The sequence below is a fragment of the Lissotriton helveticus genome, chromosome 5_1 (assembly GCF_964261635.1).
Source record: "Lissotriton helveticus chromosome 5_1, aLisHel1.1, whole genome shotgun sequence".
Taxonomy (NCBI): domain Eukaryota; kingdom Metazoa; phylum Chordata; class Amphibia; order Caudata; family Salamandridae; genus Lissotriton; species Lissotriton helveticus.
The window spans coordinates 206,897,978-206,917,001 of NC_136065.1; the positions used below are offsets into that span (position 1 = coordinate 206,897,978).

The window sequence follows — 19,024 nt, forward strand, 5'->3', positions numbered from 1 at the left end:
CAATCACCATGTGCCTTACCAGCAAGAGGAGGAATCACAGTACCTTGTGACTCGAAAGACTTCTTTGAAGAAAAACAAATTACACACATCCGGGCCCAACACTAGATGGCAGAAGCACATAGTCTGTATCTGCAGCCAAACATGCCTCGAACAAAAGGTTTTGTGGAGCAATCAGAAGCCTCCAAGAATTATTCATAAAGTGAGGAGTCATCTTGAAACTATATACAGTACCATCATCTCCTGAGGCATTGGTCATGCTGGAGCCTTGCAGTGCCACCTGGAAGCACTGGGGAGCTATTGCTGCGGCCCTGTCTAGAACCTGGAAGGATAATTCATGAGGTGAGGAATTAGCAGGAAACTCCATCCATCAGAATTAACATTGTTAGGAAACATCAACTTTGTAAATGTATTCTTATAATTTACACATTTTATTTCAATATCATTTACTTAACATTTTATGTAATATGGTAGCCACATAAATTACATACCGTTAGTCCTTGAGAGCCCATAGGGCCGGATGTACCCATTAATCCAGGCTGACCCTTATAAAAAAAGAAACCAGGTACAATTGACCAGCAGAGTCAACGCAGGATGCTATGAGCATGCTGGACATGTATTTGAATAAATATTCCTTAGGCAATTTATGACCATCACTTTTTGTATCAAGCATAGTATTATCTGCTACTACCCATAACAGTCAATCTTATGCAATTCAAAACAAACCTCTAAAATTCAGTAATAATAGTCTATCCCTTAACCATTCATCAACAAAAACATTCAAATGTCCTCATTGCAAAACTATCAATTAGTAGCGAATGCATGAAATATTCACTAATACGACTCGAAAATGTACTATTCTGCAATTTCTTTTCCATTGTCTTTCCACAATCTTCTATTCAAAATATTTGATCTCTAGTTTCTCTTTCTGCCCTTGTACAACCAATACATTTAGCATTTCACACCTTCAGCCTACCAATAACCAACCAATACATAGGTTTTCCGCAGTGCCATTCCAGCATTTCACACCTTCAGCCTACTAATAACCAAACAATACATTGATTTTCCCTAGTGGCATTTCAGCTTTTAACACCTAATATCTGAACCTTATCCAGGAGTAATCTGCTCTTGATGCTTCAGTAAATTTAATAATCTTCAGTGCCATTTCTTGCCTTTTCATTCAATATATCACATTCCACAATGGCATTACAAATTTTACTAACATACACATTAAGATTATGACTTGTTCATTGCTAGGACAAGGTTAAATCATCAAATAGACTTCTTCATTCAAAAGCCATTTCAAAATCTACAAGTGAACATATTTCAGGATCCAAATTCAGCAACATATTTTGAGACCACTAAAGGCTTACTTACATACTTCCTTGTAGTTTCGGCCAACACAGTCTTCCTTTTTAACTATTACACCCTCAACAAAAAAGACACTGCAGTCTCCCTTGCACACTCACTTTATGACCCCACTTCATTCTCTTTCATGTAATTCTTCATGTTGTTAACAATACAGTAAGTCTTCTGAGAAAGCAATGGAAATTATTTACCTTCGCCTTCCCGAAAACAGCTCAAAACAATCAATCCATACCTTTCATTTGTCTGTGGTGACTTCAGCTTACTTAATAGGAAACATTGCGCCCGCATGTGGCAAACCCTACTGACAGATTTGGATAGTTTGGGGAGAAGAATCAGTACCAATGGTGTATGTAATGGGATTCCGCCAAGACAAGCTGACTATCTTGGACTTCACAGGCTGAGGAACTGATTTAGAGTTGCACAGTGAATGAAAATCCCCTTACTACGGAGGAATAACTTAACCAGAAAAATCCACCACCAAAATGTACTCCACTATACTATATGGTGGAGAATATTCGGCTGTAGGATTCTCCTCTGTTTTTAGCACCTAATCTAAAAATTCAGGATTTTACAGTATCACACAACTATGAAGCTATGCTTTTTTTTCATTGTAAACAATGATCATGATGATAATAGCAACAATAATAAAAACAATAACGTCAATAACAATAATATTCCTATTATTATCATCGTTTTTCAAATCCAAATCAGGCAACATGATTGGAATATTGCCCTTTCCAAATGCATGGGAATAGAGTTTGTGGTTGATAGTAGGGAATAACTTACCAATAATCCTTCCTGACCTTTCTCTCCTTTAGGTCCTTTCACTCCACTATCTCCCATGATTCCAGTCGGTCCAATGTTACCAGATGGGCCAGGTAGACCAAGTTCTCCCTGTAATGATTTGGCAAAGACAAAAAAAACAGGTCAATCACAGAAGCCAAAGTTTCCCAAATAACAGAAAGCAGGATTCCTGTGTGTATAGTCACAGAGCCAACCCTTGAGATTCTTGCACTATGTGACCCTGTTCTAGTGACAATTTTCACTGTGCGCATTGGGCAGCGCTCCATCACTTTAACTTTCCTGGGTGCATGAAGCTCTAGTCACTGTACTGTTTATAGTATGGCCTAATGAACGTGGTGCAGCCCAAACAGCACCAGACAGCACACCATCAATTAGAAGTGTCAAGAACAACTCAGATTAAGTGTGCTAATGAAGTGTACTAAGTTGTTCATCGTATGTGCAGTTTAAGATGTTCTATTGGTGAGGATTGCAATGCTCTACTAGGGAAAGCAGCATACACCAAGGCCTCTAGGTTGCTGGAGGTGCACTATGCTGCTGAACTACAGGCCATTTAAGACAAATCAAAGCATGCACGTATTGGAATCTAAACATTCGTATTAGTTGACAGACTACAGCCCAATAATTCAAGCAGCCCATCTATCACTGTTTGCAAACATCAGTGCATAGCTGCCTATTATCTCGTTTTTACTGGGGCAGTCCTAGAAAGTTGGAGAGTGACCCGGGTAATTAACTAAGCCAGGACAGTCCCGGCAATAAGGGCTTACTCAATAAAGAGAGAATTGCAAAGGGAATTTTACCCTTTAGGCCAAAGTACCAGAGTTGGAAAAATTCTGCAATGCAGCTGAATGGGAGAATGTTTTCAACTCACCTACTTTGGCCTCAAGCTTGAAATTCCTGTCTCAATTCCATGTAATTCTCTCTTGATTTTAGTAGACCCTATAATCCACACTAAAATAAGTAGTCGGAGTAAAATTATACTAATTGAGTAGGTTGGGCGGAGATTTGGGGCAGTGGATGTGATACATTTTCAAGTAAGTAATTGATAGCTGTGCTGAATAGTGCCCATGGAATTCTTTTTCAAATGTTGGCAACTGTAGGAAGGTAGGATCCTTCTGCATGGTTACCCCCACTTTTTGCCTGGTGCTGTGATGGTTTTTGACTAGTCTGACTGGGATCCTGATAATCAGGACCCCAGACTCTGTGCTTTCTCCCCTAAATTAGTTTAGAAAGTACCTAGGTATATCCCAGATTGGATACTGGGGTACCCTTATCAGTCCCTAGTATAAAGTACTAAGGTACCCAGGGCATAGGTGTCCCATTGGCAGAACGATGTATTACGCCACATGTGGGAGACCATTCAAACTATCTCTCCCACCTGCCATTGCAGCCTGTGTAAGTTGGTGCTAGCACCACTTACAAATGATATAGGTTTACCTATATATAAGTTCACTGCACTTAAAACATATAAGTCATCCCTACAGCTGTCCTTACAAACCCTTCAGGCAGGGTGCTTGGTTCTAAGTGTGAGGGCGCCCCTGTATGTGCAGGACACCCCTACAACCCATGGAGTCCTTTCTCCCGGGTTGTGAGACAGCCATAGAACATATACAGGGCTCCGTGTCATTATGCAATGACCATCTTGATACTGGCTGTAACGAACCCTGTCATTGCACTGTAAAGGCCCTCCGTTAGGCCCTCAGTGCTCCCGGTGCCAGTCCTCTAGACCCAGACAGCCCAACATGGCTGCTGCCGACCAGAGACACGATTCTGCCCTCCTGCTGCTGAGCCAAGCTCGTGCAGGGGAAGGCAGAACAATAAGCATCCTGTCACAAGGAGGTGTGACCACCTCCCAGACAGGGTTTAGTGAATTGGGGCAGGGTGGGGGCGCTTGCCAGCGCCACATAGACTGTGTCCAGGGCACACTTGGTGCCCTTCATGCATAGTTCAATCCAAACCAGTTCAGGGAGCCATTGGTCTGGTGTGAAACTGGATAAAGGACAGGGGAGTATCCTCCCCTTTGTCCGAACCCTCCTTAGGGAAGGACCCCTGAATCGTCCCAACCATTTCCTTACGGAATTTAAGGGCTTACCTGAGGGTTGGTCTCTAGATTCATCGTGGGATAAGATTAATTCAGACACCACTTCTTCGACCATCTGGGTACTCTGGACTTTGCTCTGGGCATCAAGGCTGCAAAAGGGAAGACTCCTTCCGCTCCTGATCTCCTTGCCCTGCTTGTCTGCTGCAACGTCCGTGCCTGTGCACCATACAGAAACCTTCCAAGGCCTGTGGGCATCCAAGACACCTGAAGGAATCTCCCTTGAAGTGAAGGAGTCACTTTCCTGAATCAGCAGGCACCACAACTAAGCTGACCAGTCTGCTGATCCTGGGCTCCCACAGACACCATAAGTCTCAGCAATACTGGTGGTAGCTCTACACATCCCTAGAGGCCTGATCTGTCCTCTCACCAAGTTTGAGGCCAGTATCGGTTGTCAGAGCCGCAGGAACCGAACCCCTGCGCAGCGCGTCGACTTGCAGTTGCAAAGGCTTATTGGCTTTCTTCCACTGTGATCTTTGGTATCCAAGTAGCCCCAAGTTCGAGCATCGCCAGTGATCAAGACCTTTGTCCTCACCACAACACTTGCAACATAAGCCAACTTCTTTGGTGAGCTGGTCGAGGTCCTGCTTTGCCCTGTGGCCCATGGCAAAGCAGCACTGCCAAGGTATATGTAAGTCCCCCCTCTGGAAGGCCCCTCAGCCATAGGGCAGGGTGCAATATATCTTAATATTGTAAGTGACACTGAAGCCATATAGAGTTCATGGGCTGTAAACTCCACAAACTCGAGTTTCACAGCACCATGATGGCTTTACTGAACCTAGGAGACTTTGATATCAAACTACTCCTAATAATAAACTCACCCTGATGCCAGGCCTGGATTTATTTTTTTAAAAATTCACCCAGTGCTCCCCTTAGAGGGGTCCCCCTGAAAAACAGACAGCTATAGTGTTTCTTGACTGGTCTGAACCTACCTGTTGCCCTTAGATGCTGACCTGGACACCTGGGGTGACAGCCAGGGTGCCACACCCACTCACAGTAGGACTAGTAGGATGAGTAATCAAAGGTGGTGAGTTTCCAAGGCCTCAGCATCCTTTGTTAACCTCATCGAGTCTCTCCTGTCGCAGGAGAAGGCAGCTCTTCCTATCCCTGCCCCTTTCGGCACGAAGAAAGGGGGGAAAGGTATTCGGTCAAAATGTTGAGTTGTAAATGTCGACTGAAACTAATATCGATTTTAAAATATCGTGACACAGAAATATCGACAGCAAGAATATCGAGGTCGTGAATATCAACTTTAAGGTAAGAAATATCAATTTTAGAAATGTAGAAGTCATCAATATTGTTTGCAAAAATATAGTTTAAAATATCGATTTTTTAATAAGTGTTATGTATTTTAGTATATATTTAAAATGTATTTGATGCATTTTATTGGATATATATTGTTTATATTTTTTAACATATAGGTTACATTTTTCGTAGCTATTAATTTTATTTTAATAACACAGTTTTTTTTGTTCCGTAGCGAGCTGTGGGTGTATAGTGGAATAGGGTGGGAAGTAATTTAATTATAATAAATTAATGAATATTTTTTATTTATTAATATTTATTTAATTATATAGTGTTAATTGTATTTGTAATTTGTGGGGGTAAATCTAAGGCGTGGGTTGTGGGCACCGTTCCCTCTAGGCCACGCGCGCGCGCGTGCGCACCTCCCCCAAAGTCAGCGCGCACCACCTAGCGTGGAGCGCGCACACAGGACGTCGCTAGAGAGTCGCGAACATGAGCACTTTTCCAGTGGTGGCGGTGGATCGGGCGTGAGGAGTGCAGGTAAGGAGGCGGGGGGGGGGGCTGGTGGGGATTATGGCGCTTGCGGCTGTGTGGGAGCGGGGCAGACTGTAGCCTTTTGTTTAAATATTGCTGTTAATCGGAGCCCCTTCACGGCGTAGACACTTTCCAAACACAGCGCGAGCACACGCTGTGTTTGGAAAGTGTCTACGCTTTTGTTAGTAAAGCGCGGGGCAGACTGTGGCATTTTGTTTAAGTATTGCTGGTAATCGGAGCCCATGAAGGGGCTCCGATTAACAGCAATATTTAAACAAAAGGCCACAGTCGCTGGGGAACGAGCGGAACAGAAGGCAAGAGGGCATAAAGGCACGAGTGGGACACAGACAGAGGACAGAAAGACACAGAAAAACGAGTGGGACACACACAGAGGACAGAAAGGCACAAAAAAAACGAGTGGGACACAGACAGACGACAGAAAGGCACAAAAAAACGAGTGGGACACAGACAGACGACAGAAAGGCACAAACAAGCATTTGGAATGCAATAGGTCTCGCATTATTAAAGTTAGAGCTATTGGCATTGTAAATGGCAATGCCTTTTATTTATGTTTTTGTTTTTAAACATTTACACTCCTTTTATAAGAAGCATTAGTTCGGAAAGTTATTCAATCCTTGCACTGTGAACACAAATGCTACAGGTAGTCAAACTATTTACTTGACTGGTAAAACAGACTATGCAATGGCCGAACAATGCATAAGCTTAGAAGCAACTCGTATGCCCTTATAGGCAGCAGTAACACACTCAGACTACAAAGCGCATGCAGCTGAATAATGCACACTATGTTCAGAACAGCTGATACAGAATTACTGTGAGAAAGTATGTTTGCCATTCTAGGGGGCTAATGAAATTGTTTGCATTGAAAAGCTTGCAGACCTTGTCAAACCATTGCCACTCAGACGACGTCACAATGCTTTTTATAACTTATTTTGTGATCTTCTTCCCCGATTAGTCACACGTTAGGAACTTTTATAATGCTAGCAGTCAAAATAAGGAAGGCACTAAATAATTAATGTCATATTATATTATATATTTATCAGTATGGAGGGAGATACTGCTTTGTGGTATTGCTCAGGCTATTTGTTTCCTTGTATTTTAATGTTACAAGGAACATCACTGCGAAATGCTCTCTGCTGATGAGTTTAGATTGCTTTTTACTCCACTCATGTGTTTATTGCGCTAGTTGTATGGAACTTTGTCAGAATAGAACTAAACTTTTCTGAATTAATACATGAATGATTGAGGCTCAAGAGCATCCCTCAGTACCCTGAACAGACATGAATGAAGGAAGGACCCCCACCCCTCTCCTCGCCCCTTCTCATGAGCGGTCAGTCCTCCTGCTCCAATCAACCATTGGATGTGCTGGATGCTGCAGCCTTGAAGGTTCTGCATATCTATAATGTTAGAAACAGACAGAGTGAGCAAGGTTTCTGACATAGAGACATCCCTAATAGTGCTGAAAGTAATGAGGTTAGGTAAGCCTTTGCATGCACATGGAGTGCCTCATGCAGAACCAGAGTTGCAGCGTGCGTGTGATCAGTGTGTTATGGGTGGTTGGGACGGGAATGTTGAAAGGTGGCTCATTACAGGAGGGCGAAGGTGCTGCTGGGCTGTCCTAAGGGTGGGCTGGTTCATGGCTTATTTTGAAGGAGGTTCGAGGTTAGATGGCTGTGATGTGTCATGGAGAAGCAGAGACAATGTACATGATTTTAATTCTCTTTATTTCAATGAATTTTAAATAGCACGATTGTCATAAATCCACAGCCCTACAGAGCTGCTCGATTTACACATTGTCTTTTCCATTTTACTTAGGTGTATATAATAATATAATATAATACGATGGATTGAATGAATGAACTGAAGCAGGTCTCTTACCTTAACCACACGGACTCAACGAGGAGAAGGACGGGGCCCCGCGACGACGTCGTCCTACTCCTGCCTGCAGCCCTGTCTGGCCCCTGCCCACGCGGCCCACCGCCCGATCCGAGTTAGTCAGCCAGTGTGCCAGGTCACGTATGGCGTGTCGTGTGCGCATACTGAGTGCATCACACTGAGCGGGGCTGGCCATAAATTCATGTCCAGGGCCGTCATTGGTAGCGCTTTCACGCGCTACCAGATTGACGGCCATGGGACCCACCACTGTCACCCATGAGGAAGATTCAAGCAACGCCGGCGTCACGTCACCACCAGGGCACGTACCACCACCGGCACCACCAACCAAGCTAGGTGGTGGGGGGTGCGTGCAGCAGGTGCAGGCGTCTTCTTTGCGTGCGTGCCCTGGCTGTTCTTCCCAGTTCCCCTGTATATTGTGCAGCCTGCGACCCGGGCCCGGCCCCTGCGCGAGTGCTGTGCTGCTCACTTCCCCATCATATTTTATTTATTCCCGCAACTGCGGGGCCGGCGGCGGGGCCCCCCTGGCTAGGAGTAGGACCGGCCCTGGATCTAGGACCTTGGCACGAAAGTATACAAGCGCTGAACACCTAAAGATGATATGGTCGAGGTGCTGTATTCCATTGCTAAATAAAGGGCAAATATGGCATTCACAGAAATGCCACTCTAAACTTCTAAAACTACTACAGAGGGCAATCGATCTGCTCTTAGCATGAATATAGGTCTTCTAATGCTATGATCGATGGAGATTAACAAATACAGTTGTATCTTGCCCAATAGTGACGTGCTCACAATAACATGATAATTTTTCAATAAAGAACATAACAATATATTTGGATTATAGCTGATGAAGGGAATTACTCTCTAAACACATCTAAGAATGTCTATATTTCCAGGCTAATAGTTGATCAGAAGGTATTTTCAGAATGGATAGAGCTTGATATGGATTCTGTTGGAAGCCATTCATCGTTTCTTTTTATCCAAAGAGAATTCTTCCTTTAATAACAGTCTTTGAGATTCTGCTACAATCTACGCCTTTCCACATGGTCACACACCCCAAGGCATAATAAAGCTGCAGCGCTTACGAGCCAGGCGCGAGCCTGCCCACTGGCGCCCCGGGAGCAGGAAAGAAACAGTAGGGTTGGAGCACAATAAGGAATGGGAATATTTCAATCTGCATCAGGTCCAGGTCCAGTCTATCTGGAAACTGAGCACGCTTTGCTCCCTGCGTGTGCCCTTGAACACAAGGCATCAACCCTCTTCTAGCGACTCTCAACTTTCACTAGCCCCGCAACTGCCCAACAAAATTGCCGGGTAAGTCTGCATTTTTGTTTCAGTTCCTAGTCAAAGCCCAATGAGTGGAAAGTATGGCTCGCGCCCCACACATTGCTGGTTTTACAAGATGTATAAATCAGTGAATTACTTTGTCTTGATAGGACCTGCAGTCTAATTATGGATCTCTGCAGCAGAAACATTAACCCATTGAGTTATCCCGCACAATATAGAAATTCGCGCTTCATTCACTACCTGCAATTCTCTGCACCAGACACAGCCATAAAATCGATGACACAGATCCCTGAACCAAGTGTTTCAACCACCCGAAACACCCCGTTCATGCCATCACTATGTGCCCGCCTCTCTGCTCGGGGCCGCGCTGCCATTGGCGGACCCCTGAGGCAGGAAGCCAGGCAACCGGAGAGAAGACGTGGGCCGGGCCAGAAGAGAGAAGGAAGTCCCGCCTGTTGCTGGACTATGATTGGCTGCCCGCCGGGATGGAGCAAAGAGGCCGAGTCCTCCTGCGGCCCGGGGCTCCCGTGAGCTAGGGAGAGCCCCGGGGCCGCCCCACCTTGAGTCCCGGTCCCGAGATGGGGGACCGGGTTAACAGAGGCGCTGTCGGGCGGGGCTCCCAGGGATCGGGAGAGCCCCGCTACCGCCGCCCCAAGTGAACAGAGGCGCTGTCGGGCGGGGCTCCCAGGGATCAGGAGAGCCCCGCTACCGCCGCCCCAGAGAAGAGAAATCCTGCGTAGCCAGTGAGTGGGGTCCGGTGCTGGTGTGTATGTGTATGTGTGCGATGGCGGCGGCGGGGGGAGGGGGGTCTTTGTATGTGTGCGTGCGGGTGTGTAGGTGCGCTGGTGTGCGTGTGGGGGGTCTCTGTGTGTGCGTGTAGGTGCGCTAGTGTGTGTGTAGGTGCGGCGGCAACGGGGGGGGTGCCTGTGTATGCGTGTGGCTGTGTATGCGTGTGGCTGTGATGTGCGCATGCGTGAGTGTGGGTGCGCGTGCACGCAGTCAAATCCAGCACAAGAGAAGCGTGTGGCACCCTCTTGTCCTTCCTTCCCCCGAGACAGGCAACTATAAGTCTCCAGCCTGGACGCATCCTTCGGATGCTAATTCCAGGCGAGACCTAAAAAACGAGTGGGACACAGACAGAGGACATAAAGGCACAAAAAACGAGTGGGACAGAGGGCAGAAAGGCACAAAAAACAAGTGGGACAGAGGACATAAAGGCACAAAAAACGAGTGGGACAGAGAGCATAAAGGCACAAAAAACGATTGGGACAGAGGGCAGAAAGACTGGGACAGAGAGCAGAAAGGCACAAAAAACGAGTGGGACAGAGAGCAGAAAGGCACAAAAAACGAGTGGGACAGAGGGCAGAAAGGCACAAAAAAACTAGTGGGACAGAGGGCAGAAGGGCACAAAAACGAGTGAAACAGAGGGCAGAAGGGCACAAAAACGAGTGGAGCAGAGGGCAGAAGGGCACAAAAAACGAGGGGAAAACAAAGTGAAAAAGAGGGCTAAAAGGCACAAAAAACTAGTGGCACAGAGGGCAGAAGGGCACAAAAACGAGTGAAACAGAGGGCAGAAGGGCACAAAAACGAGTGGGACAGAGGGCAGAAAGGCACAAAAAAAACGAGTGGAACAGATGGCTGAAGGGCACAGAAAACGAGGGGAAAACTAAGTGGAACAGAGGGCTAAAAGGCACAAAAACGAGTGGAACAGAGGGCAGAAGGGCACAAATGACGAGTGGGACAGAGAGCATAAAGGCACAAAAAATGAGTGGGACAGAGGTCAGAAAGGCACAAAAAAAAAGTGGAACAGAGGGCAGAAGGGCACAAAAAACCAAGGGGGAAAACAAAGTGAAAAAGAGGGCTAAAAGGCACAAAAAATTAGTGGCACAGAGGGCAGAAGTGCACAAAAACGAGTGGCACAGAGGGCAGACGGGCACAAAAAACTAATGGCATAGAGGCAGAATACAGAAATATAGGGGCAGCTAAGAACAGAAGGCAGAACGGGCAGAGAGGCCCGAGTGCAGCGAGCGAAACAGAAGGGAAAACTGGGCAGAGACACGGGCAGCGAGGAGTACAGAAGGAAAGACCGTGCAGAGAGAGCATGGGGATAGCGAGGGGAACAGAGGAAAGAAAACGGGCAATGGACCACGTACAGGCAGCGGGGAAGACAGACAACAGCAGTCAGAGACACAACAATGAAAATACAGGCAATACAATACATTTGCAAACTGCCCTTAAGACCCTTATTGTAGCTCTGTATGTGTGAAAATGCATCATCTTTTCACTTTTTAAAGTAAACGTTTTGAGTGCCATTTGGTGCAGCAGACATGCGTGGTTTGGTTCCTGGCGCACATAGCCATGGTTCCAGCGCACAGAGACCCTCCAGTGCCTCACACAGAGGAAAAAAATTAGAGGGAACATTGGTTGTGAGGTTTATATGGGTAGAAGCTGGGAAGTAATTTATTTTGAATTAATATTCATTAATTACTTAACAATTAATTATGATAATTGTGTAATTAATTTTAGGTGCAGGTTGTGGGGTTTAAAGGGGTAAAGGGTGAGAAGTAATTTATTTTTAATTAATTAATAACTATTTGTTAAATCATTAATTAGATGACAATCAAATATGGAAACTGTAATTATTTTGTTAGTGTGTGTGGGGGGGTTTTGGGTATATGGGGTGAAGGGGGGAGGCAACTAATTTTACTTTCTTTATAATTAGTTATTAAATACTATTAGTTATTTAATTGATTTTTTAAATAGTGAAATTCATTTTTATTACAGTCTAATTCTCAGTGTGGGTTGTGGGGATTATAGGTGCAAAGGTGGGAATTTAATTACATTTGATGTGTTTTCATTTGTTTTTTAATTAATAATATTTGTTTAATTGATAATTAATTATATGAATTATAGAAATACTTTTTTTATGTGGGTTGTGAGTTGTGTGGTGTTGTAGGCAGGAAGTAAATAGACTAAATCTATGTCATAATTCATGTTTTTGTTAATAAATCATTTCTAAATAAAAATACTTGTTTTGAAAATATTTATTCATTTTATATAATATATTTGTAGGTATTTGTAGTTAACATTATAATATGTTTTTTTTGTTTTTTTGTAATATTAAATACATTTGTATTATATATATATATATATATATATATATATATATATATATATATAACACAGTTCGTTGCGGTCAGCTGCAAACCCCCTTATGACACCGGTGCCAGCAGCGGTCACAGCATCCGCTAGTAATTTTTAGAAAGAAAAGTGATTCAGGAACATAAAGTAATGATTGTGCCATCCTGTGGTGTGCCGCTGAAGTTCTTTGGGAGTTTACGAATCGCTTGACTTTAAAAAAATAAATTATATATATATATATATATATATATATTCAAAAATAGTTCGAAATCAACTCGGCATCCGCTCCCGCTGACAACGAAATTTGAAAAAGCCACAAACTCGGTGCTCTCGTTTCCAGTGCGTTTATTCTGTGAATAACAGCCCACCAGTCGCCATGACGCGTTTCGCCTCAGCCGAGGCTTGATCACATGTCATGTAGAGAAGAAAGGAAGTGACATATGTAGTATGGGAAGTCACATGATCAATAATACATCCTTTTACAAATTTAAGGTGATATGCATCAATTTGCAAGAAAAACGGAGTGCAGGGCATAATGCCCTAATATTGCAATATTCACAATTTCAGTCATAGGTTCGAATCAGTTATATCATTTCATTATGTATATACATTTTTTCCTCTCTATCACTATCTTTACATAATCCCCAAAGCCATAGGAGGGCATATATATAACATTAAATAAGAATATTTTTACAAAAGAAAAATTAATTTCCTTAAAAGCATATTCAAAATTCATATATTTACACCACATTTACAAAGTATTTCATTGCCCTCAGTTTTCGTGTAAAGAAAACCTCAAATAGCAGACCTATTCCATCTTATAGGTTGTTCACCCTTCTGCTTATTCTATTTTTTAGACATATAATACAAGTATGCAGCCTATGGCTTTTAAGGGTAGTGATTTACATAAGAATATATATCCTGATTCAGTGCAAAATTGTACCACAGTGGGTAATGGCAATAAGAACCTCCATCTGAGAATCCAGATCCTATGTGATTTCTCGCTTTTTACCTTGTACTTCCTTGGGGATTATAGGTGCAAAGGTGGGAATTTAATTACATTTGATGTGTTTTCATTTGTTTTTTAATTAATAATATTTGTTTAATTGATAATTAATTATATGAATTATAGAAATACTTTTTTTATGTGGGTTGTGAGTTGTGTGGTGTTATAGGCAGGAAGTAAATAGACTAAATCTATGTCATAATTCATGTTTTTGTTAATAAATCATTTCTAAATAAAAATACTTGTTTTGAAAATATTTATTCATTTTATATAATATATTTGTAGGTATTTGTATTTAACATTATAATATGTTTTTTTTGTTTTGTTTTAATATTAAATACATTTGTATTATATATATATATAACACAGTTCGTTGCGGTCAGCCGCAAACCCCCTTATGACACCGGTGCCAGCAGCGGTCACAGCATCCGCTAGTAATTTTTAGAAAGCAAAGTGATTCAGGAACATAAAGTAATGATTGTGCCATCCTGTGGTGTGCCGCTGAAGTTCTTTGGGAGTTTACGAATCGCTTGACTTAAAAAAAAAAATTATATATATATATATATATATATCTATATATATATATAAATAAAACCAATGGCTCCATGTTTCTACATGCTGCCGAAGATCCATGAGGACAGCACTAACCCACCGGGCAGGCCCATAGTGTCAGCAAACGGTAGCCTCCTTGAAAACACGTCTGTATTCTTGGATTCTAATCTATTCCCATATGCTCTTACCCTCCCATCCTATTGCAGGGACAGCACAGACTTCATCAAGAAATTAGAAGGTATCTCATGGCAGGAGAACATTTAGCTGGTAACGATTGATGTGGTCTCTCTTTACACTGGTATTAAACATAGGGCATTGGAGCATGCAAACATTTCTTAAGGAATAAATTGATCTTCCTATATGAACATTCCATGATGTTAATTAACATGCTAACTTTTTGCCTAGAAAACAACTTTTTCCTTTTTGAAGACAGGTGGGACAAGCAAGTAGTTGGAACCGCTATGTGAAGCTGCTTTGCGCTGAGCTACGCCTATATGCTCATGGGATGGTGGGAGGAACAGTTAGTTTGGATAGAGAAAAATGAGCATTTGACCATGCATATTATATTCTGGACAAGGCTCATAGATGATATTTTCGTGATGTGGAGTGGTACCAAAACTGACTTAGAAAGATTCTTTACCATGATAGCGGATAATGAGATCAATCTCCGCTTCACACAGGGATATGTTCAGAGAAAAATTGATTTCTTAGATGTGTGCGTGTTAGAACTGAGAATGGGGCGATCGTCACAGAATTGTACAGGAAAGCCACTTCAGGCAACAGTATATTACACGCAGACAGCCACCATCCACTTAGACTGAAGTGGAGCATCCCCTTTGGGGAGTTCATTAGGGCAAAACGCAATTGCAGCACACAACAGGCCTATGAAAAAGAAAAAGACAAAATCATGGGAAGATTCAGGAGAAGAGGTTTTCACGATAAAGAATTGAACCTAGCGGATGAAAAGGCTGCCAAACAGGGTAGATCTGCTTAGCTGGTGAAAAGATCTAATTCGAGCAGTGAGGAGAATAGCGTCAAAATGATCACCACTTTTAGCACAGAGGCAACATCTGTTCGTAATACTCTTAAAAGACACTGGCACATGGTGAAGTATGACCCTGTAATAGGCCCACCTGTCAGCATGCATCCACTGATTACATACAGGAAGGCCCGCTCCCTGAAGGATATGCTAGTGAACAGCTACATGGGACCACTAAACACGGCAAAGTTTGTTACAAGCATGCAGTGGCAGCAAGAATAGGAAGACGTACCCATTACCAACAAGCAAAACAGGTGATATCAAGAAATTTATGAATTGCAATACTCATTTCTGTGTATGTGTGAGATTGTATCCCTGTGAGAAAACGTATATGGGGAGCACAATTTTCCCTATGAAAAAGAGGATATTGGAACATATAAGAGCGATCAGGAAAGGAGATTTGAGTTACTCAACGGCACAACATTGGTTGAGATACCATAATAAAAATGCTAACAGCCTGTCTTTTTTTTGGTATTGACAGGGTTGCAGCGAACTCCAGAGGGGGAGATCGTGAAAGACAACTAAGAATCTTGGGGTCCAGATACATCATACTCCTTGATAGCAAGAGCACCTCTGGAATTAAGTAAGATGAGGAACTCTGTGTTCATATTGGATACATACCCAACATGTTCTGAAACCTTTTCACCTGCTTTCATTGGGAGTCATGTTTTCACTGTGTGTGCTGGGTCGTGGTGAGGGCTCTCAGCCATGATCCAGTATCAGCAGTTTTGGAAAAAGCTTCACAGGAGGCATAGTCAACATTGATCTTCAGTTTCTGGACGACAGTAGACCACTTTAAGTGTTTAGATAACCAAGCTATTTAGGTTTATATAGCAGTGTTCATCAAGTCTGTATCCCTTGTGTTTTTATCTCACCTTCCCTTTTGTCTTATGGTCATATGCACAATTTTTGCACGGTGTTCACTTTTGTTTTACCATGAATATAACAATGTTGGTTGTGTCTATCCAGTTTATCTCTGTAGGAGACCCCCCCCCCTCTTTTTGCTTTGTGACGTAATAGGCCACTTGACCCGACAAAGGTTTCTTGGCCGAGACCTATATAGATGGCCCTTTCTTAAATTCATGCAGAATGTGATAATTTAATTTTGTACAATTGCTGTGAAGTTCAAAATATGGTTTTTACCATACAGGCTTGTTCACTATGGTTTAGAATTTCTTGTAGTGTGTCTAAATTGTGAATGATTATGGATATGTGTAAATTAACATAGAAGGAGACGGATTTGTTTTCCCTGTGTGTGCTGGGTCGTGGTGAGGGCTCTCAGCCATGATCCAGTATCAGCAGTTTTGGAAAAAGCTTCACAGGAGGCATAGTCAACATTGATCTTCAGTTTCTGGACGACAGTAGACCACTTTAAGTGTTTAGATAACCAAGCTATTTAGGTTTATATAGCAGTGTTTATCAAGTCTGTATCCCTTGTGTTTTTATCTCACCTTCCCTTTTGTCTTATGGTCATATGCACAATTTTTGCACGGTGTTCACTTTTGTTTTACCATGAATATAACAATGTTGGTTGTGTCTATCCAGTTTATCTCTGTAGGAGACCCCCCCCCCCTCTTTTTGCTTTGTGACGTAATAGGCCACTTGACCCGACAAAGGTTTCTTGGCCGAGACCTATATAGATGGCCCTTTCTTAAATTCATGCAGAATGTGATAATTTAATTTTGTACAATTGCTGTGAAGTTCAAAATATGGTTTTTACCATACAGGCTTGTTCACTATGGTTTAGAATTTCTTGTAGTGTGTCTAAATTGTGAATGATTATGGATATGTGTAAATTAACATAGAAGGAGACAGATTTGTTTTATACGTCTTAAGCTATGCAGGCTTGATCTAGCTTTTTTATTGAAACCCCTAAAGATTGCTATTACGAAACTTATGTAGAATGGCTTAACTCGGCCATCAATGCATCTGTTCCCCTCACCCGCTTCGATAACTCTCGCGGTGCGGCCGCACATAAGTGGTACACACCGGAGTTGAGGAAACTAAAACTTGAAGTGAGGCAACATGAGAGGATTTGGCGTACTAATTACTGCCCTCAAGCAAAGATTGCGTACTGTCTAATTCGTAAAGCCTACCAAAAGACACTGCACACTCACAAGACTGATTATTTCTCTTCTAAAATACTCAATGCGACTAATAAGTCGAAAGAAATATTCAGGATTGTGACTGAGCTGTGCAATGATGAAAGGACTTCTCCCCCAGTTGTCCCTTCACAATGTCTCTGCAATTCCTTGAATGATTATTTCTATGACAAAATAGTATTGATCAAGGATACCCTATCCAGGCTTCCAGTCTGCATGCCGATAGATGACACCTTTTTTAATCCTTTTACTTTGCATTCTTTCCCTTTAATTACAGACCAGATCCTTCCAGACTTGCTTACCAGAGTTAAATCTGGATCTCCTCAGGATGTTTGTCCTCCTCATATAATGAGGGAGATTGGTCGGGCAATCCCTAATAGCCTGCTTCCTTTGCTTAATAATTCCCTGAAGTCAGGGATTGTTCCGGATAGTTTCAAACAGGCTTTGCTGATCCCTTTGAAAAAGAAACCTGGCATTGACTCTTCAGACCTCTCAAATTATAGACCAATATCGTTACTGCCTTACCTATCCAAAATATTGGAGGCCCATGTGGCCAATTGTCTATCAAGCTTTGTGGAAACCTCTGGTTATTTACAATCTAACCAGGCAGGTTTCCGGCCTGGTCATTCCACCGAGGCAGTGATATTGGCCGTTCAGAACACCTTGAGGTCTAATGCTGACGGGGACCTGCACCAGGCCTTGGTGCTGTTAGATCTGTCCGCCGCGTTCGACACGGTTGACTATACCATCTTGGTCAACCGTGTCGAACAGGCTGGACTTCGAGATTCGGCTCTGGCCTGGATCAGGTCCTTTATTTCAGAACGCACTCAGTCGGTTCGCCTGGGTTCTTTTACAGCTCCTAAAAATATTTCCTTCTGTGGGGTTCCCCAAGGATCTTCTTTGTCCCCCTTATTATTTAATTTGTATATGCGGCCTCTTTTGTTTTCCTTACAACAGTTTAATGTTGAGGTTTACAACTACGCCGACGATCTGCAGTTGGTCTTTGTTTTAAACTCAGACAACGCGGCTGAGGACTTTCGAGCAACCATGTCTTTTATTCAAAGGTGGATGTCCTTAAACCACCTTAAGCTAAACCCGGGAAAAACGGAGCTCATTCTACCTGGGAAGAGTGAGGTCAGTTGGAACCCTTGTTTTTGGCCATCGGACATGGGCTCGCCTCCTAAAAAATCCCGTACAACTAAAAGTTTGGGAGTGACTCTCAGTCAGGATCTCTCCTTGGAAACCCAAGTTGGAACAGTGGTCTCTACGGGGTTTTTCCAACTGAGGAAGATTAAGAAAATAGCACATCTCCTCACAGGTTTGGCTTTAATTCAAACAGTCAATGCTCTCGTCCTTTCCCACATTGACTTTTCAAATGGCCTCTATTTGGGGGCTCCTGTTGGCCAGTTGAAAAGATTGCAATATTTGCAAAATCAAGCAGCGAGACTTATCTGTAAAGTCCCGAAGTGGGAATCGATTAGACATGGACTGCAGACCTTGCACTGGCTGCCTGTGGAGCAGAGAGTAATGTTTAAGGTGGGTTGCATTGTGTTTAAGGCTTTGGAGGGCAAGGGTCCCATGTTTCTTAGACAACTGCTGCGTAGATATCAACCTTCACGCAGCCTGAGATCTGCCCACAAAGACCTACTTGAGGTCCCCCGTTTTAAAAGGAAACGGCAGGGAGGCAGCAGTTTTCAATTTTTAGCTGCCTCGCTGTGGAATTCACTCCCCCTGACTTTGCGACACAGCAGGGACCTCCTTACCTTTAGGAAGACATTTAAAACTCTTCTTTTTTCTCAGGTTTACTGTAAGTAGCGACTTGTGTCTTTTATATACTGTTATGTTTGACTCTCTCCAGCGCCAAGAAGCCCTCGGGCGTATGTGCGCTTAACAAATAAAAAATAACATAACATAACATAACATGTAAAATCTGATCCCATGAA

The 19,024-nt window shown here is 43.0% G+C and overlaps 1 protein-coding gene across 1 annotated transcript in view; it reads right to left on the bottom strand.

Moving 5' to 3' along the window:
• LOC144752426 (uncharacterized) overlaps positions 1-19,024 on the bottom strand; it is a 1,170,660-nt gene that overhangs the window by 287,414 nt on the left and 864,222 nt on the right. Inside the window, exons 44-45 of the mRNA XM_078640356.1 lie at positions 2,152-2,259; positions 489-542 (exon numbers count right to left, since the gene is read on the bottom strand). Coding sequence (XP_078496482.1) covers positions 489-542; positions 2,152-2,259 — 162 coding nt within the window. The remainder of the gene's footprint in view (positions 1-488; positions 543-2,151; positions 2,260-19,024) is intronic.